The 26,467-nt window shown below is 41.6% G+C and overlaps 2 protein-coding genes across 3 annotated transcripts in view; one reads left to right on the top strand and one right to left on the bottom strand.

Annotated features, from left to right (window-relative positions):
- Nucleotides 1-42: 42 nt before the first annotated feature.
- notum1b (notum, palmitoleoyl-protein carboxylesterase b) lies at nt 43-9,035 on the bottom strand. Its single transcript, XM_085460103.1, has 11 exons — nt 8,301-9,035; nt 7,493-7,545; nt 7,272-7,367; nt 5,588-5,648; nt 4,646-4,704; nt 2,662-2,764; nt 2,392-2,583; nt 2,090-2,187; nt 1,850-1,997; nt 1,719-1,766; nt 43-966 (listed from the first exon to the last, which is right to left on the bottom strand). The coding sequence occupies exons 1-11, from the start codon at nt 8,663-8,665 to the stop codon at nt 642-644; spliced, it is 1,548 nt and encodes a 515-aa protein (XP_085316229.1). The 5' UTR covers nt 8,666-9,035; the 3' UTR covers nt 43-641.
- Nucleotides 9,036-12,346: 3,311 nt separating this feature from the next.
- Nucleotides 12,347-26,467, top strand: part of aspscr1 (ASPSCR1 tether for SLC2A4, UBX domain containing) — a 24,094-nt gene continuing 9,973 nt past the window's right edge. For both annotated transcript variants that reach the window (XR_014920949.1, XM_085460097.1), the window contains exons 1-12: nt 12,347-12,448; nt 12,672-12,727; nt 13,169-13,283; nt 17,641-17,741; nt 19,928-19,985; nt 20,086-20,159; nt 21,664-22,195; nt 22,563-22,622; nt 24,027-24,166; nt 24,992-25,073; nt 25,156-25,222; nt 25,578-25,640. Coding sequence is in view for 1 of the 2 variants with exons in the window: in XM_085460097.1 (XP_085316223.1) it covers nt 12,359-12,448; nt 12,672-12,727; nt 13,169-13,283; nt 17,641-17,741; nt 19,928-19,985; nt 20,086-20,159; nt 21,664-22,195; nt 22,563-22,622; nt 24,027-24,166; nt 24,992-25,073; nt 25,156-25,222; nt 25,578-25,640 (1,438 nt within the window). In the remaining variant the exon portion in view is untranslated. The remainder of the gene's footprint in view (nt 12,449-12,671; nt 12,728-13,168; nt 13,284-17,640; nt 17,742-19,927; nt 19,986-20,085; nt 20,160-21,663; nt 22,196-22,562; nt 22,623-24,026; nt 24,167-24,991; nt 25,074-25,155; nt 25,223-25,577; nt 25,641-26,467) is intronic.

Raw genomic sequence — 26,467 nt, 5'->3', positions numbered from 1 at the left:
AACAGTATGGACATAATGCACTCTACAAGCATACACCTTTCTTTCTTCTTTTTTTTTTTAAACAAACATGCAGGTAAAAAGCCAAATATGTAGTTGGTGGTATGTAGGTGGTTAACTGTGTTTGACCATAAGGAAATATAAAAAGATCTCTTCAGTAGAAAAATAAATAAATCCTTTAACCGTGGCCTGAAGAACAAAGTAATATTTCATCTTTATATCAGTAAATATTACCCATTAAATTATCTTTTCCATAAAGAGAAAAAAAAAGCAGCATATTTGGTGAAGGGTTGAAACAGCAGCACCGTAGATGGGTTTCTGAACTGGATATTTTAGAGGTGAGCACCAAGTCCCACAAAGAGCATGCTGGAAAAATCCAAAACAACAAACTGGGAAGTGTTTCCAGTCTTTCCCATCAAAACTCCGGAGACGGACCTGCACATATAAATGATACAGTACATAAAACTGCATATTTATGGAGGTTATGTTGATCTGATGTGATCTCATATACTGTAGTTTAAGAGCTCAAACACTGGTTTGATTGTATTCAGCTGAACGATATTGTCAAAACTCATGAGGCACTTTTGTGTGTTTATTTTGTTGGTGGATATCTCAGTTTTCATCCACTCTTCTGAAAAAGTGTCTCAGTTCCCGTTATTGAGCATGCCCAGTAGCTTCTTGGGCTCCATTCCCTGCTGCTGAGCCATCTTCTGCACGTCAAAGCCCATGTGCTTCAGGAACTGGATGACGCTCATCTCTTGTCCTGTCAGCTGGTCCCGAATGGTCGGGCAGGAGGGGTTGCAGTGCGGCCACGGGCAGCTGTCGATCAGCTGTAGAAGGCAACCTCTCACGGGAGGGGTCACGTGGCTGTGGCTGCTGTTGATGTGGAGGTTGTGATGGAGGCTGCGGTCCCAGCAGTGGAGGGCTCTGGGGAGGGAGATTCCTTTCACTCGGATGTCCGTCCAGTCCCTGCAGTGATGGGAAGACCAAAAGTGATGGAGCAAAGGTTACTAAGATGAAGAACAGTCCACAGGAAAAGTGCGCTCAAGTATAAGAAACTGATGATTCATGAGTATTTCATAGTTTGATTTCTCAAGTTCATTTAGTAAAATTCATGGAGACACAAGTTGGAGGGGACGGGTATGGATCCCTGCCTTATGTCCAGGGAAACAGACAACAAAAGTACCTCAGTTTGTTAGTCTGGGAAACTCTGGGACAGTGAGGTGCAGCACAGGGACCTTTTTAGTTTGACAAACTAAAATCATTCTTTTTGGGAATTCCCAAAGAAACTGACAAGTGCAGATTCATATAGATGATGTGGAAAATTAAAAAGTTCTTAAACAAAAGTTTCTTGGTGTGATGATAGATGATAAAAAAAAAAAGCTGGAAGTCCCATATAAATCATATACGTAACAACATTTCAAGAAGTATTTCAATTTTGAGTGAAATCACTCCACGTTCTCTATTGTTCAGATTTCACTGTATTTGCTTTACAGTGCAGAGGTTTGGGGCAATACTTATAAATGTTCGCTGTCATCAGTCTTCATATTGCAAAAAAAGGGCCATAAGGATAATCCATAAAACTGATTACAGAGATCACACAAATCCACTATTCTTAAAATCAGAAATACTACAATTCACAGATCTGGTTCATTTTCTCACTGTGCAATTTATGTATAAATTTACACTATTTATCTATCTATGGTTTGATTTTTACTTACGCTCTCGTGATGAGCTCATGAGACAGGCATGCCGGTGCAAACATCGCCCTGTCAATCAGAAAGAGCAGAGTGTCAGAAAAACTGAAGTCTTATCATATCTGTGAGCGTGTATGAGCGTTTTTCTTCCTTACGTTACGTCACGAAGCGTAAGCCTCAGCTCCTGCCCCAATTTCTGGATGTACCTCCACTGGCCCTCGTGGATGGGCTGTCCGGTCAGGTGGATGTTATCGACCGTCAGCTGGGCCTCGTCGAAGAGCCACTGCGCCACGAACACCGGGCCTGCAGGGTAGAGAGGACGTTCCGTGGGTCAGACTTTAAATTACGCATCATCTTCTGTCTAGCTGAGAAGCTCGGGGTGTGTGGTGACTCACTTTTTAATGTGGGGTAGACTTTATATCCAAAGAAACAGTTCCACTCCTCTCCCACGTGAGCCTGCCTGCAGCTCTCTGGCACCAGTCCTCCCCAGTACCTGCACAAACATAAACCATCGCACATTTTCCAAATCTATCTGGCCGTCCCTCCCACAGTTCTTGGTTGTAGCTTCAATCCTTCATTCATTCACTGCTTCATGCTACTACACAGGGATAGTATTGGCTAAATAAAAAAAACGTTTAGACACTCTGGTGGAAAAAAAAGTCACTATATCACTCCTTGAGCATCGTCGTCATCTTACCTGATGCCTCTCTTTATGGCTTCAGTGGGAGCACAGCTGATTGTATCCAGGCAGTCTGTGAATTTGTACTGTTTGTTATCCAGGAACCATCCAGAATCAGCCAAGCCCCTGACCTGCACCCCTGTATATCCCTGGGTCTCCAGCTGCTCTGCAACCTGGTCCACATTCAGCAGGACACCTGTCCCACCGGCACTGGAGACACAAACAGTGAGTTAACAGTGAGCAGCCGCCTTTGGTGAAGAGCACGGACGCACATGAAGCTGAACTAACCTGCTGCCTGCCAGGAGCAGAACCTTGGCGTTTTCTAGCCCGTTTGTCAGCAGCTCCTTCACCACCTCCTTAATGATCAGAGAGCCCATGAACGCATAATCACCTGAGAATAAATAGAAATAAAATATGAATAGAATATAAATGAATATAGTTATTTATAAACATGAGGCCACATGGCACACTGAAGCCTGGATTTATACTTAGTCATGGAGACAGGCAGCTGAGTAGTCTTGAGCTTACAGTATAAAGTGCCTTGAGGTGACTTGCTGTGATTTGGTGGTATATAAATAAAAGGAATTGAACTGAATGACCTCACACAACACAAAGGATCTACTGTTTTAAGACTGTTGATGCAGTAGGCTGTACTCAGGATGTAGAGAGTGTAGACTGAGATAGGAGACCTTGGCCTTCATATCAGATCAGGAGAGACAGTATAAAGAGAAAAAAGGTAAAGGGATAGGACCATAGACTGTATATTAAAAATGGATAAAGCCTCCTGATGTGAAAAGTGAAGCGGCTTAAACCTACATTGTTTCTAATGGCCAGCAGGGGGCTTATTTTTGTCTGGAAAAAGAGTTTGTTTCTTATAAATAAATAAATAAATAAATAAATAAATAAATAATGCACTAGTATGAAGTCCCAATGAATACATCATGATGCTAATTTTATAATTTATGGTCCCTGTTAGAATTCTTCTTCACAATGATAGGAAGAGCCGACATCGAAGGATCAAAAAGCAACGTTGCTATGAACGCTTGCCGGACGCTTGACACCAGAAGCGAGAGCCCGCTCGGGGGCTCGTCTCCCCACCTCACCGGGTAAGTGAAAAAACGATAAGGGGTGGCTGTAGCTCGGGAGGTAGAGCAGGTCAGCTGCTGATCGGCTGGTGGTTCGATCCCTGGCTCCCCCAGGTTGCATGCCAAATATCCTTGGGCAAGATACTAAACCCGACTTGCTCTCCGATGAATCCATCAGAGTATGAATGCATATGAATGATAGCTAGAAAGCACTCACTGTTAGAGACAAAAAGGATAAAGTGGCAACTTTATGATTGATAAGTCACTAATGATTATGGATTGTGTCTTTGTTTGTCATCATAGGTTGTCATGAGAACTGCATAGCAACGATATCCTATGATTTAAAAAAAAAAAAGAAGAAATCTCAATATTTTGTAAAAAAGATCGACAGCATAAATAACTGTGTAATTGTTTTTTTTGTATTCCTTTGTACATGTATACATATATTTATAGATAGTAACAAATTCATCCCCTATTTATTCCAACATGTCCACACTTTGCACTGCTGCACATATAAATGCTATGTGTGCTGATTTTGTCAGTATTGTCTGTTGTCGAACACTGAGAGCAAAGAAATAATTGCAGCCCAATTCAACAGGGTCAATAAAGCTTATATTAATTACTTTAAATTATTTATAAATGTCGTGATAATGTCATAGATTTCTTATCGTAGTAAGTGAAGTGAAAATCTGTGACAACCCTGGTCTACGGGTTAAGTTGAGGGCACAGCGAGTTACCCAGAGGACTTCCACATGGGAGACTGAGGCCTGTTCTGTGTGAAGCCAAAGTCAGCAGGGACTTGTTTTTATTCGTGTGTATGAAGCTCGTACACGTGTGACGAAACACAAAAGAGAGGAAAGAGTTGCAGGAGGGGTGAATATTTCTCCAAATGCTGTTTTTCGCCTCCTTTTATTGATTTCTGCAGTTTTAACAGATGAGTGAATGTGGGTTGGTTTGTAATGCTGTAAATCAAAGATGTTTTTCCAAGTGCCTGAAACGCATCTAATAAAATATAATGAGGTTTTCAATAAACCAGAAGAGGAAGCTAAAAAATTTATAGATCTGAGAGCTAAAAGAGGCTCCACACACGAAGCCCTTTGACTCCACTGATAAATCTTTCTTTATAAATCCTTCTCTTAACCAGAGCCACAAGCTCACACACTGAGCGATCACGCACTGGGTCTTACTTTGATCTGTCTTCGGGGTGGCTCCGCTCCACACGTCGCTGGAGCAGTACGGGATGAACCTGTGGGGGGCGCGGGAGAGAGACAAACACTGTTAGGAGAACACAGGCAACCTGGAATCGCAGCCAGACTCGTTTAGACATTTAGATTTGATGATGCTGACAGATTAAAAAGCCCCGTTGGCTGTGTGACAGTAGACAGAACACAACAAGCACAAGTGTGTGCAGACAGCCGGGCAATAATGACAAAAACAACATCACTGTGTATCTTATATTGTATATATTCTAAATGAAATTATCAAGAAATGCAAGGAAACTTGCAAATAAACCATTTAAGCTTAAAAGGGTGTTGGCTATGCTAAATTCCAGCTCCATATGTTCATTTTTTGACACACTACTGAAGATGCTTTGCTTTATTTCTATGATTCATTCCTACAGTGTGATAGGATTGGGCTTAACATTCTACATATTTCATTATTTTTGGCTATCTATGCTGAATATATGCTGACCCCATCACTCATCCACCACTGTAACTGTATATAAAAGACAAAAAATGGAAAGCTTTCCAATAATTAATGCTATTTGTAACTTAGTATCAAATTTAAACAGCATAGTTCTAGGCAATAATCTTCTTTAGTATGCTAAATTTGCATTAACCCATGAGAAGTAGTTCACTGTCTCAAGTATCACCTCAGCCATGGCAACACTGACTCCATTTCTTTCAAATTAGAGCTTGTACTTCAAAGTAAAAGTATATATTTATCACAGAGAAGATCACAAACTGAAAATATTCATATGAAGCAACCAAAATGTTAAAAAACAAACAAACTCATTAACATAAAGATTTTAATTCTGACAGAAGTGAAGGAATTATCCCTGAAAAAAATGAGAGGGAAAATGCACAAAAGCATTAAATGTACAGAGAAGGAGCGGCATGCTTTCTTACACCATGTTGGCGTTCCACCAGTGAGGGTTTTCCTCCGGCTGTGGAGACAAAATTCCCCTTCCTGTGAAAGGAGGGAAGATGGATGAGATGTGACATGATGGTAACTTTATAGATAAACTGTAAAGTTAAAGAGGTCAGAAAAAGGTAAGATGTGCTGCGACAATTCTTTAATCCTGCTTTGTGTTTTACCGTTGAAGGTGATTCCCCTGCGACAAACAGTCGTTAACTTTCTCTGCTTTGGTCAGCATTTACATGTAGGCACTAAAGAGCCTGTGTGGCTGCTGCACTGGCCACCAGTGTAAAGTATACAGAGTCTGAGGCAGAGACTCATAAACAAACAAGGAGTTCCCTGATGGTTGGAGGGAAACAACCAGAGAGTTTGACTCACGATGATTAGTGCGATCTCAGCTAAAGTGGAAACGCAAACACTTCAATGGATCTCATTCATTCAGAGGAAGTTTTTATTTCCTGCTGAGGAAAGTGAAGCCTCTGTGAGGCTGTGCAGAGAATTCACAAGATCTGCTCAAACCAGGGAACGCCTTCATGCCTGGCTATAATCACAGAACATTTCATTAGGTACAACTCCTCATTAAAGCAAATATCGAATGGGCAAATCACAGTGCGTTTTGGCATGTGGACAAAATGAAGGCGACCTGATGAAGTTCAAACCGAGCATCAGAATGGAGAAGAAAGGTGATTTAAGCAGCTTCTTTAAGTTATTATTGGTGCCAGATGGATTGGTCTGAGTATTTTCTGAACTACGGATCAACTGGGATTTTCCCACAAAACCATTTCTACAGTTTACAGAGAAGTGACCCCCCAAAATAAAAACTATCCAGTCAGTAGTTCTTTGGATGAAAATGCCATGTTGATGCCAGAGGTCAGAGGAGAATGGACAGGCTGCTTTGAGCTTTAGCAGTAACTCAAATAACCTATTGTTATGAGCAAAGTATACAGAGGAGCATCTCTAAATGTGCAACATGACGGGCTTCGGCAGCAGAAGACCGCACTGGGTGCCACTTCTGTCAGCTAAAATCGTGAAACTGAGGCTACAAATCAAAAACTAGTATAAATTATGCTAAAGGTATTCATTTAATTTAAATAAAGACAATATTCTTGAGTGTTTCTTGTGGTCAGTGGTTTGATCCCCGTCTGTTTAACTCTGAAAGTTTATTTGAGCAAGATACAACACTGTATGTCTATGTAGGTTCTCTCTCATCCACTGCATGAAAGTCAGGAGTGCTTAAAAAGCAACTGGGCTTCTTTAGGTTCCTGAAAAAGTTTTCCTTTTCATCCAAGAGGATGTGTCGGTTCTTCAGAAGTACATACAACTAAATACAGTATCTTGCCCAAGGAAACTTCTAGAGGTTAACAGGTGGAGCCTGTTTTGGTCTGCTTGCTTTATTTATTCAGACAGCAGTAATTTTCATTAATTGTCTATTCTAATAACTACAGCTGTTCTGGCTCATGATAACAAGCATTTTTGTTATTTAATGGAGTTTTACTACAGTCAGCTTCCAAGGACACTTCATGATGATGGAGAGGAAGAGAAGCAGTGCCATGTGTCAATTTGGGCAGCCTCGGAAAAGCAAAAGAAATTGCGAGCTGTTAGTAAATGAGCAGCCAGATAGAGACGGCAATGTGTAGAAGTGGATTCTGCAAGCACACACTGTAGGGCCTGTACCTGTTCTGGTTAGTGGCCACTTGGTGGAGCTCATCAGTCTCCTCATCGTCTCATACCTGCTCTCACAGGTCTGACTGTCGAAGCAGTACCATCCACCTGAACCACACACACACACACACACACACACACACACACACACACACACACACACACACACAGAGGTTACAAATAGCTGCACTGAGTTCCCCGTGTGGTCTGAATCAGGTGTATTTCATCCTCACCTTCCAGGAACAGCAGCCACCTCTTGCTTCCTTTTGACTCCTTGATGTAGTAACTGCACAAGAACAGCAAAACAAAGCAGCGTGAAAGCGCTGATGTATTCACACATTCATGAATGGATTCAAACAGTCTCCACACACTGGGGATGCTTCCTGTTATCCTGAGCTGACAGATCTGGCTCTGATCACTAAGCTTCTCTGTAGGAGCCAGGGTACTGCAGACCCGCACATGTCCGGTTGTGTTTTTTCACATAGCGACAGGAAACTCACCATGCTGCTGGCAGCACACGAACACTCACACTTGATGCGGGTGGCATATCGAAAGAGTCATCTCATTCACAGCGATTTAATTCATATTTGGCCCACAATATATTATAATCTACACTTGGAACAGAGTTTAAAAACTTTGACATTGAGTGGAATTAACTGGTGATCCCATAAAGCTTTGAACTATTATTAGTTATAATCTTTGTTGTCATTACTCTTAATTTTGCTATATCGTAAAGTCGCCAGAGCAAGAATAAATGCCCCTCTCTCTTCCTCGCTCGCGCTCTCCCTCTCGTGTACGCGCTAATTTGCAGCGTGCATGGCGCTCTCTCTGATCTGATCCTTTGATCCATTTTGGTCACATCCGGAGTGACACGGGAATGGAGCACACGGATCTAAACCAGTAGTAAAACGCAGATCGGGTGTTGGGTGTATCTGCCCCTCCGTGTCTCAGATTCTTACCAATTAATGACAAAACTGTGGTTTTAAATCACGCCTGTAGGTCATTAAGAAACTCTGAAGAATCTGCAGGCCATTCACTTACCCTGCAGGTGACCCGTCGTTGCAAGTCACGGACACGTTCTTCAAAAAGTGCAGCTTCATGTCCTGGTCCAGCTTTTGCGCAGAGCACGGATAGAGTGACTGCGCTAAGTTCTTTATCTGCACTACAAAGTTGTCCATGTTGCCCTCCACAGCTGTGAAGTCTAACGGGAAGCTTTCTGCTCCTTCCACCCGCTCCCTGTACGGCGGGGGCGTCTGCTGCTGCTGCTGCACCCTCCGTGTTTGCGCCCGACCGCCGCGCACTCTCCTCGCCTCCACCGGTGCGCTCAGGTGGATGAAGAGCAGCAGCAAGCAGGAGCGCACCGCGGACAGTCCAAGTGAGTTTCTCGCCACACCACGGCTCTGCATTTCTAATTATTACTGGAGAACGTTCCTCGCGTGTTTGCGTGGACTCTGAAGAAAACACAGCATATCCTATGAGTGGGTAGATCGACGGGAAGTTCTTCGAAAGCGCATGGAGAGTTCAAGCAAACGGTCTCCTATACCAGCAGTGCTGGGTAAAAACAGCTTATGGGTCTCCATGGTGCCCTGAGAGATGGGTATCTGGATTCAAAATCATGCAAAATGCGCGTGCAGTTCCAGTTCATTTCCTTAAATCGCGTGCAGTTCGTCCAGTAAACGGGTTCTTCCGTGCGTAAAAATTTCTGAAGTTCCGTCCAGCTCAGTCTATCCAGTGACCTGTTGCCTTTTGGTTCAGGTCTTATAAGCTGCGGATGAAGAGGGAATTTATTTGAGGTCCTCCCCTCTCCTCCCCCCGTCCCCCCTGCCTGCCCCCGTGCTTCTCACTCCCGCGGGCCAATCGTTATTATCGTTGGCGGATGCTCCTTGCGGGGCGTGGGTCTCACACCAAGAGCGCGCGTATGCCTGGCACGCCCCCTCAGTCGGTTCACTCATACCCCCGGCCCCTTTGATGTTGTGTCATCATATGACCGCGCAGCCTTTGAAGTGTCTTTGATGAACATAGTGTGTGAGTAAAAAACGCAGTTGGACACGCCGTTCCGCTGCAGAAGGTCACGCCACTGATGCACATGTTTTGCGGCTTTTTATGCGCTTCAGAGTTAAACTGCATTTTCTTTGTGTTTGTGGCTCAAGATAGAAATCAGATAATCTTTTGGGCTATTTCACAACAGGAGATAAGGTCGCTGGAAGTTTTTAAATCATGAGTGTGGTATGTGTAGACAGCGATAGGGCGAACAGATATCGCTTTGAGTCACACTAAAGCATAAATCAACACTTATTACTGACAAGTAAAATATTTAATCTATGCTTGCGGTATGTGAGTTTTAGATTATTATGTGACAATTATTAACTCTGTTGTAACTGTTGACTGTATTGAAGGCCTTTGACTCATCCTTATTGTAAATGTGAGCCAGCGCTTCATCTTCTCCACTTTTTACTTTTCCTTTACAACCATTTTTTCCAAAACTGACTTCTTATTGTGTCGTTAAACCTCACAGATGAACAGAATCCCAAAGCAGTTTGAGAACCGGCACTGGCTGGCCTGGTTGGAGAACTCATCAGTGGTGTCAATGTCATTTTATATGTGACCAATTTAATTTCAAGTGTGCTGGGTCAATAAAAACATTGTATGATTCCCCATTAAGACAATCTTTGCCAGTATGAAGTGGTTTGTGTGTTCTTCTCTGGGAGATCTTGTTTTTCCAGCCACTGGAAAAATAGAATAGAATAATTCCGCACATCTAGGCTCAAAAGAAAAGTGATTCTTAATCCCTGAAAGCTTCTTTTTCTAAGAAGATGGTGAAACTTGGATAAAATGAATTGTTTGTACAGCTACTGCAATCATGTGATTCATTTTAACCACTTAAAACACAGGTTAACTTCTGGTGAAGTGAAAGGTTCTCTGAGATTTTCACATCTTGTTAAGCCATCCAGGAGGCCAGACTGGACCTATGGGTGGGACACATGTAGCTCATGAGCCATATGTTTAACACCAGAAAGCTATGTTTTCCCATATTGTTTCTTTTACATCTGCTCATCTTTAAAAGTCCCCATTCATTCACCAGATCCACCGTCCTCTGATGACTAACATTCACACACTGCCTGTAATTTGATTTCGATCTTTGATGGTTTTTTATGATGAAAGGAACACTTAAAAAAAGGTCTCTCAGCATGTAAAACCCACTGCAGATGCCTTTATAAGTTTGCGCTCTATCCAGACAGTTTTGAAGTTTCAGTCCTGCTGAGCGAGGAAGGAAACTGATTGTTTGTTTGTTTGTTCAGATGGTGGCAATTTCCCACTAGGACTGAGAAGCGCATTCATTTCTGTCTGTCTGTCTCTCTTTCCCAGGTGGACTTTGTCTTTAAATGTTGCTGTTGAAGCAGTCAGTCAATCAGTCAGTTGTTCGGCCTCTGAAGCTCTGGCCTCACACCTCTCCATCTGTTGGCACCACTTGTCATGTTGTTTGTCTCGTCTTATTCCAGCTTTGATCCAATTTGATCCATGCTGAGAAAAAACAGCCTTGATTGTTGTTGCTCAAACTGCATACATACAGTACATTAGGTTTTCCATATGGAGAGCAGATTGACTGTGTGTGACTGTGTTGTGGTCAGTTTACAGACAGGATCAATTTCCTTCTCTCATGAGGCCAGATTGTGTTTTCTTATTATGCTTTTAAGGTCAAGGGAAGAGTAATGATCTTCATATTGTTTTTAGATGCACACTGTACAGTTCAAGCTGTGGAGGGTTTTTTTCACAGAATGAATAGACCTGGTTTTAGATTTTTTTTTTACATTCGAGTCTGATGTTGTTAACCCACTCAAATTATTTTTTCTAACACAAACGAATGTGTAGAAAAGACCTTCCCAAACTTAAGTCTCCCCGTCCACCCAGGTTAATGTGGTGACTCTAAATGCCATGTAATTCACATCATGTTTATAATTCATAAATAATTCCTTTAGCTGGATTTAGACAGACTAGTCAATAACCGTAACCCCTTTGGTTTATTCTGACAAAAGGGAAAGTAAGAGTTGGCATTAATATGATTAATGAGGTCTTATTTTTATGTAAGTGTTCTAGTAAGTTGCCAGTATACACAGTACATAACATGGGATCCAATAATAAAAAATTACAAATTACACTTGTATGCATCTGTTAAGTCAGAAATTTAACACTAGTTTCAAGTAGACAAAAATTATTTCCCCCGGGAATACAAAATATAAACCTTATAATATCATACTGTCCCAATAGAGCAGTTCAATCTCTAAAAGCAGAGTTGGAGGCAAATCCTTCAGCTATCAGGTTAGCTCCCAGTTTGGGTTCAGGAAACAGACACCCTCCCTACTTTTAGATTCGGCTTCAAACTTTCCTTTTTGATAAAGCTTAGCGTTTGGGATGGATCAGATGAGTCTAAAGCGTCTTAGTTATTCTTTTATAGGTTCAGGCTGCTGGGACACTTCACACAATGTAAGTAAAGTAAAGTAAGTAAATTTTTATTTACAATGCATAGACCATTTCTTCTCTAGTCCACTCTTTTCACTCCTGATGCATTTACATGCCACTACTGCATGGCATTAAATTGTGTCTACTCTCTCCCATAGCATGTGTTATGTTTCTGTCTCTGTGCTCTTTTTGAGACAATGGTTGTTTTGAATACAAAAATGCACCGTATGAATAAATCCAAACCGAACTGAATTTGGTGTTAACATATTTCACTGTAACGTTTTTTAAAATAAAAGATAATAAACTACTAGCCAGTCTAAACTATAGTAAGGCTGAGTAAATGAATATATAGTGCAAGTTGTGTTCTTAGTATTTTTGTCATGCTGTAGCACTTTAAGAGACTAGCAGATGTCTCTTAAAGTGCTCTTTGACTATTGCAGTGGGACGCTAGAACATTGTGTGGGTTATTTCTTCTTAATTTTTTTAATGTCTGTATAATTTACATTATTTTGCTTGGTAATAACGCTCATAAAGGTGAGACGAAGAAAATCTTAAAAGTTGAACGAACTGCACCTTTAAGTGTTGCTGTGACAGAGTCAATAAAGCTTATTCAAACAAACAGTGTGACGTCAGGACACGCAATGGCTGCTAGTGGTACAGCTGTAACGGTTCTCACTCCCAATGGGAGAAGGCAAACAGTTAAAGTGGCTCCAAACACGCCGTTACTGCAGGTGAACTTTTATAGAGGAGTGTTTCATCTTTACTTAGGTGGACGGCTTATTGAATTCCGCGCTTTGGTTACAGAATCGGACTAAATTCCTTTCCTCCGAGTTAGCTTGCTGGGCTAACAGTTGTTAGCCAGTGACTGATCAGTTTGTGTTTTCGTGCGGATGAAATCAGATTATTTGGAAGATTTTGTGGCATAACTCGTGTTGTAACATTTTCCGCCTTCAGGTGCTGGAGGAAGTCTGCAAGAAGCACGGATTTGACCCAGAAGATCACGGTTTAAAGTGAGCAAATGAACGTAGCTGTAAATCAGTTTTTGTCCCTTGAGATTAAAAGCCTTTCATTACATCCAAATACACTTTAATACACAAACAATCGCACTGCACAGTAGCGGGATAGTAATGTGTGAAATATCCGTATATTTACGAAGTTAAAGAAGTTAAGCTAGTTAAATGTTGTAAGCGATTTTCACACATTACGCAACTCTGTTTTGGTTTCAGATCGTGTTTACTTATATTTAAAAAATCGGTGTCACTGCAGGAAAAAAGAAACAAGACAAATTATGTGTCAAAAAAATTAAATCAAATTAAAATTTGATAACTGCTTGTAATGCATTGATCAAATTTAGTTCTCGGGCTCATACATCATTCTTCACAGCTGTCCAGCTACTCCACATGAAACATTTAATTGCTCGCTTTCTCCTCCACTGTTAACATTTTTGGCAGGTTTCAGAGGACTATTGTTGACCTGACGCGGCCATGGAGGTTTGCAAACCTGCCCAACAACGCCAAACTGGAAATGGTGACGAGTACGAGGAAACAAGTTATAGCTGACAGCCAGGTCAGTTCAAACAAAGTGCAACTTGGGGCTCAACGATTAGTCAGATTTTAATGTCAGTTATGATTTTGCTCTCTAATTGTTGCGAAAACAAAATAATTGTAACTATCTTCTTTGCTCCTGGGGTTTTCTTTTTTGGTTTGTTTGTTTGGTTTCCTTGTTCTAAATCAAGTGCACAGCTTTCATTTAGAGTGGTGTGTTTTTACTCTCCCTAAAAGTTCAGCTTTTAGTTTAACCCCAACCAGGGTGTCTATAGTTCAACTTTTGGCTACAAAGATCTAATCAAGGAAGTAAATCTTTTAAGGTTTCTTATGGTGAACATGTGAAAGAAGAGCACTTAATTGGAGCTCCCCCAAAGAAGAGTTTGTGTCTACTCCTGACCTCAAACTAGGAATCTTTCATAGTTGAAGAAAATGCCCAGAAAAAGACACTTTTTAAACTCCAGTATCTACGCAGTGTCTCTTAATCTAGTGAATAATGTCCATACTTTATAATATTGACCACATTTATCATGATTACGACTTTTCCTATAAGCAAGCAGCCTTGGTGCATCTATGTATATGTGGGTGTTAGAGAGAGTCAGAAAGGAAGGAAACCCTCCAAATCCAGTGTTTGGAGACTTTTTTTTTTCTTTTTCTCAGATTCATGGTGTGCATGAATCAGAAAAAATGTGGAAACAATTCTTTTTACCTCAAGTCTGATTGCAACACAAAACATGCTCTTAATAAAAAAAAATTATTAAACAAGAGCTCATTTCCAGGATCGGCATAGTCAGAGTCCTTTTTTATAGAAGTACCACAACTCGGTATCCCTTTTTGAAATGCCTCCAGTCATTTATGTGGGGAGTTATTTGAAACACCAGAGTGAAAAAATATCTGCTTAACTTATTTTAAGTGACTTTGTCTCGATGAAAGTTCGCCAGACTTTTTAGCCGTGAGTGGCCAAGGTAAACATGTTCAGAACATACTTCTTTACCAGAGTGTTTCTTGTATATAAAAGTGTTTGTGCCCAGCAAAGAGATTTTAGCCTTCCATTAGAGGAAGCTCACCAGGACTTTTATTTTTTACATGTTTTATGTATGTGGGGTTTAATTAAGTTAAGCTTGAATGGCGCATTTGTTTTTTAAATAACAGGTGAATGCGTAGACTTCTGTTAAGAAAGGTCACATAAGCTATTTGCGTGGTGTGCATGTTGTTCAATAAATAAAATTAATTTGAGTCCCCTTAGGGCTATTTGTCCCACTCATGATCATGTTTGAATAGCCTTAAGTAGCCTCATGTGTGGGTCAGTCAGCCCTGTGTGTGGGTTTCTTTATTGTCCGTACCTGGAAATGCCTGAATTCTCTGTCACTGCTCTCTCTCTGATTCCTATCCAACAAAACACTTTGTTGTAGCTGAGCTGTAGTTTCCTATGACATCATGGCATCATAATCCATGCTGTAAAATTCACGGCTGGGTTTGATCTGCTGTTTTTGTTCATTTGATGGATGGTTGACTGTTGATACCTGGCAGATTTTATACAGACGCACACATGCAGGCACCTCTGGGGCAGACTGGTTTGTGGGAGTGTTTCGTGTTTGACCGTTGACAGCCAAAGCCCTCGTTTCATCTCTCCCGGTGTGCTGATATGCAGCGTGCTTTCTGTGCCGAACAACACCGTTGCAGAGTAAACAACTCGCAGAGTGACTCAGAGAAAGAGCAACAGAGACTTGCACTCATGTCTGATGTTACTTATTTTCAGGCTGAGGTAGGCCCACATGTGCAGCTTAATCATCTTTGATTATCAAAGAATTTTCTTCCTGCTAAATGTATCAAGACTGATGAGCCAAGAACTTACAAATGACCACCGCGGGGGATTTTCAAAATCATTTCCTTTTCGGCGTTTGTGAGTCCAACAGCGTGAAGTGCTTGTACTTTAGATTTTATTACTTTTAGCTTCTATCAAAAGAAAAATCTATGTAAATAATTTAAAGAAAATCGTACTGTGATAATTATGTGTTTAAAGGGGCCTCATTGTGCTTATTTCCTCCTCCTTAGTTTTATTCTTGGGCTGTTAGAGTAGCTATGCATGATGGATAGTCCAAAATAATCCTTATTTATCTTAACCTGGGGCTGGATGCAGGCTCTGTTCATCCTCCATCCAAAACGAGCTGTTATAGGTGCGACCTGTAGCCCTGACCCCCATCGTAAGCAAATGCTTCGAGAAGCTGGTCAGGGACTTCATCTGCTCTGCACTACCCGACTCACTGGACCCTCTACAGTTTGCATACCGCCACAACAGGTCCACTGATGATGCCATAGCCCTGACACTACACACTGCCCTGTCACACCTGGAGAAGAGAGACACGTATGTGAGGATGCTGTTTGTAGATTACAGCTCAGCATTCAATACCATCGTTCCCTCGAAGCTGGACAGGAAACTGCAGGATCTAGGACTGAGCAGCTCCCTCTGCAGCTGGATCCTTAGCTTCCTGTCTGACAGACGCCAGGTGGTCAGACTGGGCAGCATCACCTCATCCCCCATCACACTGAACACTGGTGCTCCACAGGGGTGTGTACTGAGCCCTCTCCTGTACTCACTCTACACCTACGACTGCACAGCCACTAACAGCTCCAACATCATTGTGAAGTTTGCGGACGACACTACAGTGGTGGGTCTTATCACCAACAGTGATGAGACGGCTTACAGGGAGGAGGTCAGCGCCCTGACCCACTGGTGTCAAGACAACCATCTCACCCTCAACGTCGCAAAGACAAAGGAGTTGATAGTGGACTTCCGGAGGTGCAGAGAAGTACACACCCCCATCACCATCAACGGCGCTGCTGTGGAGAGAGTGAGCAGCTTCCGGTTCCTTGGTGTACATCTGGCTGAGGATCTTACGTGGTCAGTACACACAAACAAAACAGTGAAGAAGGCGCAGCAGCGCCTCTTCTTTCTCAGGAGACTGAAAAGATTCGGCATGAGCCCCCGCATCCTCAGGACCTTCTATCACTGTGCCATTGAGAGCATCCTCACTGGATGCATCACCACCTGGTATGGCAACAGCACCGCCTACAACCGCAAAGCTCTCCAGCGAGTAGTGCGGTGCTCTGAACGGATAATTGGAGGTGAGCTTCCCTCCCTCCAAGACATCTACAGGAAGCGCTGCCTGAGGAAAGCGGGGAGGATCATCAAGGACTCCAGTCACCCCAGCCATAAACTGTTCAGACTACTTCCATCAGGAAGGAGGTTCTGCAGCATCCGGTCCCGTACCAGCAGACTGAGAGACAGCTTTTTCCATCAGGCCATCAGACTGCTGAACACGTCATAGACACCTCAGCTTCACTACTGGAACTTCAACATTATGCACTCCACACTGTATATAAATGCCACTTGTTTTGCACATATTCAACTCTGTATATTTTATATATTTTATTATTATTATTATTATTATTATTATTATTATTATTATTATTATTATTATTATTTATTTATTTATTTATTTATTTATTTATTTAATTTTTTTTTTAACTATTTAATTTGTAAAAATGTGCATACACACACACACCACACACACACACACACACGTAGGAAAATATTTAGTATACACATCCAGAAATGCATACACTATTATATATTGTACATATATTTATTAGTTTCAGGTTGGCCATTCTTGTATTTTGCTCGTTTGTGTTGTTGTGTTTGCACATCTCTGTTGCTTGTGGGGCTCGCACACAAGAATTTCACTCGCATGTGCTGTGCCAGTGTGCCTGCACATGTGATGTGACAATAAAAGTGATTTGATTTGATTTGATTTGATTTAAAGCCAACTTTCTTCTGATTGGCTGCTGCCTGGAAACACAAGATCTAAACTGTAGTTAGCTGGGACTGCTGTGCTTGAGGATGTCCACTTTCACCGACATCATGCGGATCCTAATGTAGGAAAAACTTGGTCAAACTGAGCATTTAGAGCAGTTTGAATCTTGTGCTCTGGGCTCACATCCATTACTTATATATATATATATGCTGATCTACTTATTTTAATCTTCGTTCATGTTTAACATGTTCATCCTCCACTGTAAGATAATAGAAAATAAGGAAAGGCATAGTGGGCCTACTTTTTGGTTGATGTCTTTCTTTTTTATTTATGGGGCATAAAAGCAGTGTCTTACTCAGATCCAGCTGGTGCCCTTTGTTGGATCTGTCACTATCCAACTTACCGTAATAAATGAAACAAATGCTAACCAGAGCTTTGGACTGTCTCATGTTGATAGTTTAGACCTGCTTTTTATTTCCATTATTGTTTTTATTTGGTTAATGGTTAAAGAGCGCCTTTGGTCTTTATGCTTAATCTGTGTTCCTGTGGTTTCATACGTGTCAGGTGCGGATTGCACTACAGATGGAGGACGGCTCTCGGCTCCAGGGTTCGTTCTCCTGTGGACAGACTCTGTGGGAAGTGCTCACACATTTTCCAGAAATCAGGTGTGTGCATGAACATTTGTACAGGGGCAGAATCTGTGTGTCTTTGTAAAAAAACAACAACCGTTAAAAGGCCTCAAAAGTAAATTAAATTGTGTTGAATGCCGACTAAATAGATTTTTATGTTGTTAGTTACTGTGAGAATTTCTAGCATACAGGGCCTCCCTTTTCACCCCTGTTCACTTCACGTGGTTGTGTGTTTGTTTGTTTTGGAAAGGGCTAGATATTGATCCATACTTTAAGTGTGTATTCTCATGAGTGAAAAATTGCACAAAAAGAAGACTTAGAATAGGAGGAACTGCAAGAATATGGTAAACTTGTTGCAGAACACATATCAGATTTAGAAGGCAAGAAACTACAACAAGAAGAAATAAAAGATCAAGGATGAGAAGAACTAAAAGAATTACTGTAAGAAGAAAAGACTGAAAGGGCTGCGAGAAGAGTTAGGGAAAAAGACAAGAATATGTATCAGAAGAAGTACTAGAACAACAGGAACAACTAGAAGACTTGAAAGAGGAGCAAGTAGTAGAAGAAGAAGCTGGCAGAACTTAAATAGAAGAATTATAAGTACTAGAATTAGAAGACAAAGAACTAGTACAAGAACAAGAAAGAATAGAAGAAATTAGAATACAAAGAAATAAAAGAATTACTGGTAGAGTGAAAAAAAAAGATATAGAGGAACTACAAGTAGAGCTACATGATGAACTCATAGAAAAAGAATTACTAGATGATGTAAAAATGTACCATATTTTACTGACCACAAGGCACACCGGATTATAAAACACACTGTCGATGAACGAGTCGGTTTTCATACATAAGGTGTCTTCATTTATGTTGGAAGTTATAGCATAGTTGTATGTTTTTAATTTTTTTGGAAATCTCTGTCAGAACATGCTATATCATGTTTACGTGGAAGCTAGCGAGCTAACTTCCTGCTAACTTCTAACTCTGTTAAATTAAAAAAAAAAAAAAAACTGTTTTCATGGATGCCTGGATGTTAAACTTAATTGTTTCACCTGGTAAAGCAGCAACACTGATCATTTTATTAAAGATGAATGAATTTAGACAGTTTTAACTCTCAGTGATGCCGCAGTGTTCGTTTGACTTTGGGACCTGAAGCGGACCCAGATTACTCCGCGAGGCTCCTGACTACAGTAATGCTCTGACGTTGCAGCTTCGTAGCTTCCCAAAGTGATACTAAAACATTTTTTGACAGATTTTTGAGCACCGTGTACCACATAAAATTAGTTCGAGGTCAGTAAGCACAACCAGAATTCATACAAAAGTCGCACCAGATTATAAGGCGCCCTGTCGATTTTTGAAAAAAAATGAAATGATTTTAAGTGCACCTTATAGTCTGAAAAATACAGTTCTAAAAAAAATACCAGAGGAATGCGTAAAAAGAGTAATCCTTTGATCGGTATCGCTATTTCGATCGGTACATCGATGTCTTGGAAAGATTTTTACTATATTGGAAAGTCTGGTTTGTAAGTGTAATATTTTTAAAAAAGAATTGAAAAATAAAACTGAAACTGTAGACACGAAAGAAAGTAAACTTTGGTCATGGTGTTACACGAAGAGATTAATGGACTCAACATTGCATTTCATCCATCTTCCATAGCGTGAAGATTGTCACAATGAAAGCACACCAGGATAACATTCCTTCTTCTCACCACTCCTCTACTGAGGTTTAAGCTTCATTCTAACACACATGCCTGCACACACATGCAGCTGTTGCTCAGTAGTTCCAGCTGTGCGGTCCCAGGTGCTCACGCATCCGTCCAGCCCTCATCTCCACTCCATTAAATGACATCACTGCATTTGTTGATACTTTTCCAAGCAAGTCATGCTTCCATGAAATGAATGTTAGCTCCGCGGCAACGTAAAAAGCTCAAGGAATGTTATGAAGCACAGAGGAAAGCTTTGATATTCAGAATTGAAGAGAACAATAGTAAAACATTTATGGTTCAATTAGGTACTACACGGGATTGTGCACACATGGTTTACACATGCTGATAGTGTGCCACTGCATTGCATGAGGTTTTATTGTAAAATCACCCAGCTTATTATCCTCAACAAGGAAAACCACTTGTGGGTTTTGTTTAAAGCAAATGAAAATCATTTGGGCAATTTTTAATCTCTGTGTGTGTGTCTCTGTGTGTGCGTGCATGTCATCTCAACGTCACCAGTGTGTTGGAGCTATCCGACTCAGGATCCACTCCTGTGTGTGTTTACATGAGAGATGAGGTATGCAGCGGTCTTTTAACTCTCCCTTTCTCAGGAGATGAAAGTGAATTTTATGATAACACAGCTGCTTGTCCACATGTGCGTGTCTGTGGATGTGCAGGTGAGTGGCGAAGAAGAACTAAAGAAGGCCTCTTTGAAGTCTCTAGGTCTTACTGGAGGAAGTGCCATTGTCAGGTAAGCTGCTAGTTTTCATGCTTCATGCATTTTGTGGGTGTGACTTTATTAATTATGTATTTAAAACATCATATATAGAGAGTCTACAAGATGACTGCAGCTGTGACAAGCAGAAAAGTGTCCTTCAAGATGGTCTCCTTTTGCAGCAATAAACTGCATCTGCCGATTTAGCACCACCTGCTACATTTGGTCACTCCCTAGAAGTCCCTTCTAAACCACTGGCAGTGCTACATCTCCTTCTCTGTGTTTGAAGAAAAGGAAGATGTCTTAGACAGTCAAATAGGGCTACCTGAATGTCTCGGCCAAAAAACTCAAATGTTTTCAGTGTACTGTGAACAGGTGCAAGATGGTGCGTGCCACAAATCACCCTATTTTCTGTCAGATGCCTCAGTATGTTCCAGTAGATATCTTCACAAATCAGTGGTGCCCAACACAGTATAGCAAAGTCTGTACTTGGTTGGCGATGCTATCAGCCACTAGTTGTTTCCGTTATAACACATTCTATCACAAGTCTCCCTAATGGGCAAATTTGTTGTTGGAACGTTATAGTATAGTTACACCACAGATCCGTCGGTGCAGTCACAAAAAAGGCTTGTGGATGTCCACACTAAGCCAAACATTCATTATCTGATGATGTAATTGATGTCACTTGTACAGACGTGGACTTATTTACGGATGCAAACACTTTAAATGTAAAATTTAAAAAAGATGGCCTGAGAGCACACTGACATCTCGGCATAAGACAACTACACGCCCAGTGCACCTTATGTGGACACTGCAAACTGCTTTTTGTTCTCTGGCTCATAGACAAAGAAATATCAATCAGCAGCGATGAATAGCTAACCCTAACACAAAAGTCGATACTGGTGGGAGTTTTGAGGTCTATGGGGAAATCGAATTACTCCCATTCTCCCATTACAGAATGGGAGTAATTCAAATGTAGTAGGAGCTTTAGGTTTGGTCCATAGTGGAACCAAGGAGATTATGTTGAAGGGGAAAGAGCTACGGGCAGCACGGTGGCACGGTGGTTAGCACTGTTGCCGCACAGCAAGAAGGTCCTGAGTTCAATTCCAACATCAGGCCGGGGTCTTTCTGTGTGGAGTTTGCATGTTCTCCCCGTGCTTGCGTGGGTTCTCTCCGGGTACTCTGGCTTCCTCCCACCGTCCAAAGACATGCATCTTGTGGGGATAGGTTAATTGGATAATCCAAATTGTCACTAGGTGTGAATGTGCGAATGAACGTGAGTGCGAATGGTTGTCTGTCCCTGTGTGTTAGCCCTGCGACAGACTGGCGACCTGTCCAGGGTGTACCCCGCCTCTCGCCCTATGACAGCTGGGATAGGCTCCAGCGCCCCCCGCGACCCTGAAAAGGACAAGCGGAAGCGAATGGATGGATGGATGGATGGATGGATGGGAAAGAACTACATTTAACCTTTTTTTTTTTTTAAATAAAAATAAAAAAATCACCCTGTATTAAAACCCTGTATTTATGATTTATGTTTAAGGTTTTTACTCAAAAAGGAAAAAAACCCAGAAGAAAAAGCTGAAATGGATACACCCGCTATGCCAACTACGCCCATTGCCATGGAAACCACACCCAGTTCATCCCCGCAGCCGGATCCCGCTCCATCGGTTCCAGAAATGTCAGCAACAGATGTGCCAAGCCCAGATAAGCCGGCGGAAACCCCAACTCTGCCATCTTCTGCCACTTCTACAATCACACTACCCATTCAACAAGAAGACGCTCCAAACCTCCAGGATGCCGTTGGACCTAAAGACCCTCCCACAGGAAGTCAAACACCAGAGGACGATGGTGAAAAAGCGGGGCCGTCAGGACTAAACTGCCACCCATCATCTCCTACTTCTTCAGCTCCTTTCATTCCTTTCTCCGGAGGTGGTCAGCGCCTCGGCGGTCCAGCTGGAGGAGTTGCACGTTCCCTCTCTTCATCATCATCCTCATCTCTGTCAGCGCTGACCGCTGCTGTTGAGTCACCCAAAGCCAAGAAAGCCAAATCCAACCACGGTTCAAGCACAAAGGTCAGCCAAACCCTGAGTTTACTCGGCCTGCCAGGTGTATGCACTAGATATTTTTTGTTATTAGCTAGTGTGTCTTCTTGGCCCTTATGCTGCCATTAACCAGTTTTCAACATAAACCACAAGCTCACAAAAATATAAAGACAATGAAAGATAAAAGCTGAGAAATCTGAAGCTCATATTGATGTTTTCTGTTAAAGCCATGTGTTTGCACATTTATGAAAACTTACCACCTCAAATCCGATTACCTATTTTGCTTATTAAGGGCATTTTTTTTGTGGGCTTCAAGAATTGTCCTTTTTAGATTGAATGTTTACAGTCCTGATCTGATCAGTAATTGGTGAAACTGGACCTTTTCTGTTCCTTTCAGTGTAAAACCACTACCAAGGTGCAGCATGATAGTATGGGTGATGCGGAGGAGTTCTTAGAGGTGAGTTTGTTCTGTAACCTCTTTATTTCAGATGACCAATTTCTCTGCTTGTGGATTTCCAACTCCTTCATAAATTAACAGTGTTTTCATATCTGCAGTGTTTAGTCAGTTTAAATTGAACTCTGTTTGGTTTTCCAGCTTTGTGTAGTTCGTTTGTGCAGGATTGAACACAGTAAATCACCCACACCGAGACCCTTTGAGAAACCTACCGTACCAATCTATGCTTGCTACTCTGAAATGCAGCAAGACACTATAGATGTGCCAAGGTTAGCAACTAGCCGTGAAATCAACGTAAATTATTAATCTTCCCCACTGGTCCAGAAGGCAGCACCTTCTTCCTATATTTACTTTTGTTGCTCCCCAAACCCATTTGGCCAATAAATGGGCTAATATCCCCACGTGGTTTGTAGTGATGCATTTTGGTTTGCTTGGAGTTCCCTTGGTTTGAGTTTGAATTTACAATCTTATCAAATGATTCAGACCAGGGTAAACGAACTGTACGTTTAAGTCTAGACACCCAGAAGCTGTTTTATTTTATTTTGAAACTCTTATCTGAATGATTGTGGAGAAAGCCAAGAGTAATTTTAGTGGCCACTAGGACTAAAACCTGCATTTGATTTATAAGAAGCTACAGGCTTTACCTCAAAATAAGGTTTATGTTACACTACAATGCATACATCCAGTTTCACATCATTATACCTCAATGCAGAGTCCTGACAGAGTCGACATCTCAGCCTCATTTAACCAGAACACTGAACAAAATACATGCTGGTAAACTTACATCTTTACCACAGTAGATTGGGATGATGATGATGATGATGATTAAAAGGGGCTCAAACTGTTGTGAAACTCTGTGCAATACAAATAGTTTAGAAGTTTCCTGGTTCAGCTGTGGTCTGGCTCTTTGTGGGGGGGGGGGGAGCATCACTGGTGTACAGAAATTGTTTGTAGATGTTTATTGGTCAGTGGTTGTCAGCTTTCATACATACCGTCCAATGCCCACGTGCTCTTCACCATGTGGAGAAGCAGGGGATCGAACCGCTAACCTTCTGATTGGTAGATGACCCTCTCTACCTCCTGAGCCCCAGGCAGCTGTATTCAGTTTGTCTAAAGAAACCTTTAAATTCAAGGCACATTAAAATTTATGCAATGTTGTGCAGTAAATTCTGAATACATTTAAGAGAAAACTCAGACGATCACTTAGGAGGAGCAGCATTTGGCGATGGTGGGGAAGAAGAACTTTCTTTTAACAGGAAGAGATGTTCAACAGAACCAGGCTCAGGGAAGGGCAAAATTCTACCGTGGCCGAAAACAAGACTTCTGCTGTGATAGATAAAGCTAAAATTTGGACACTTGAGATCCAAATATTGTTACGGACACTCTTATATCTCCCTCTGTCTGCAGCCAGTGGAGAGGGAGCCTCTCATCTACCACCTGGACTCCACATCCCATCAGTCTGAGGACTACGGGGATCTGCCCGACGAGTTCTTTGAAGTGACCGTGGATGATGTGCGGAAGCGCTTTGCCCAGCTGAAGAGCGAGAGGTGGGGAAGGAGGAAATGGTTGAGTGACTGGGTGCAGTATTTAGCACAAATACCTTGTTGCTGCAGAAACACGTCTGGATCCGATGTGTTTCTGCGCTGTTTGGAACAGATAATTAGTTCGGCATTCGGTCCTGCGGTGTTTTGTCCATGTATAACCCTTAATTGCAAAAATAGCCTAGCAGTGATGAGAGGCCATAGGCAGGGAGAATGCTGGGCATCACTGTGTGCATTTCTGTATTTTTACTTGTTTATTTTTTAAAATTTATGACCAGTTTGAAGTTTTTAGTTATTTACGAGCGCTTCTTCAAAACAGATGCGTTCAAGTTTATTCTGCAATCTCTGGATGTGGCGTCAGCAGACCACAGCTGTTGAGACATCGTGTGTGTTTGCAAACATGTTCTCATTTATAAGACAACACACAAACACTACAAAAGCTTCTAAATATGGCACGCTGGGAGCAATTAGTAGTTCTGTTTCGTGTAGACGTTTATCTTCCAGCCATCGACCAAACACCGTCAGGTTGAGACCTCACCGCTCGCATCCTTTAATCTCTGTCTGCACTGACATGGCTGCCTCATGGCTACTGCCATGTCAATGACTGCAATTACCAAGGGTGGAATTAAGCCGACCAAAGCAATTTGCCTGTAACACGCACGCGCGCACACACACACACACGGCCACACACGAGTAGGGGTAGGAAAGAAACAGTGATTCTTTGTTTTCTTTGCACATCTTACTCATTGTGGGTTAAACAACCTGCTTTTTATTTCTCAGCTCATTTCATTGTAACTCTGTGTGTGTCTCTCTCTGTCCCTCATTCCTCAGGAAGTTTTTGGAGGAGGCTCCGCTTATGACTAAATCTCTGAGAGAATCACAGATAAAGGAGAAGATGGATAGATATCCCAAAGTAAGCTCGTACACATAATAACATTTTAATATATGTACGTTTAAAACATACAGACTATAAATAGCCCACTCTGCCTCTCCAGGTGGTCCTGAGGGTCCAGTTTCCAGACAGATATGTTCTACAGGGCTTCTTCAGGCCTCTAGAGACAGGTGTGTGTTTGTGTGTGCCTCCATGTGTGTGCGCGCATGCAGTATGGAGAGTGTTCATTTCAGCTGGCTAGCCACAGGTATGGCTGCAATGTGAAAGCTACTTGCGGCTCCCTCACCACATTTACGACTGTAGCCACACCACAGTGACAGACTGAAAGAATGAGACAGGTCTGTAATTCCAGCGATGAGATGCACCTCAGCCCGAAAGCAACACGACAACCAGCAGAACAACAGATTGCAGGGAAATTCCTTCTGACAAATGAATTACAGTCCACACAGAGACCGATGTAGCTGCACATAGCCCAGTTTGTGCTTCAGCTGGTAATCTGTGTCCTTGTTTGTGTCTTGTGTCCAGTTGATGCTCTGAGGCACTTTGTAAGGAGTCACTTGGAGGACCCTCAGCTCAGTTTCTACCTGTGTAAGTATCGTTACATTTCCCCGAATCGTCATCTTCATCCTGTGAAGGTCTGACCATGTTACAGCATCAGTTTCTGCTTCTGGTTTATTCCAAATCAGATAGGATAATAGTTCTGATCATAATTACAAGCACATTGAAATCACCTGAAAAACCTCAAATCTGATGACTGGCTTAATCCAACCTCCTCTAGTGTCAAATAAATGCAAAATTAACACTTAGAATTTTGACCAAAACTGCAAAAAATGCTGATAAACTCAAAATTTCTAGAGATCTACATGCAATGAGGCCAACTTTTCTATGAGCCTGAAAAAGGAGGAATTTTCTACAAACGTTTTGGATCCAAATTATCAGTTTGAATTGTTTTCATTTGAATTGCCTGGATTTGGATTTTCTTCAGTTAGATTTTACTGATAATGTCACTTTTTTTTATTTAAACTATGTGCAGGTACATTTGAGCGAGTTTATGATGTATGAGGTTACTGAAAGTGAGGTTTGGTGACAGCTATCCAAAGCAAAACCTTTTTTTTTTTTTTTTTTTTTTCCTAATAGAGTAAGCATTTAAGAGACATTTTATTAGGTAGACCTTGTACTGAGTCGAACCCCTTTTGCCTTCAGAGGTGCCTCCGTTCTTCGTGGCACAGATATTCAGAGAGATGCTGGAAACATTTTTGATTTTTGGTCCATATCGACATAACATCACACAGTCGTTGGAGATTTGTTGGCGACACACCCATGGTTTTAATCTCCAGTTTCACCTCATCCCAAAATGATCAACCTTAAAATTATCAGCAATATCACCTGCTTTTATTTTTACCATTGTTTTGTTT

This window comes from Copadichromis virginalis, linkage group LG6 (assembly GCF_057382275.1).
Source record: "Copadichromis virginalis isolate Kocher_CV1m ecotype Utaka linkage group LG6, C_Virginalis_male_GT1.1, whole genome shotgun sequence".
Taxonomy (NCBI): Eukaryota; Metazoa; Chordata; class Actinopteri; order Cichliformes; family Cichlidae; genus Copadichromis; species Copadichromis virginalis.
Note: the sequence above shows the minus strand (reverse complement) of the source record. Positions and strands in the feature narration are given on the sequence as shown.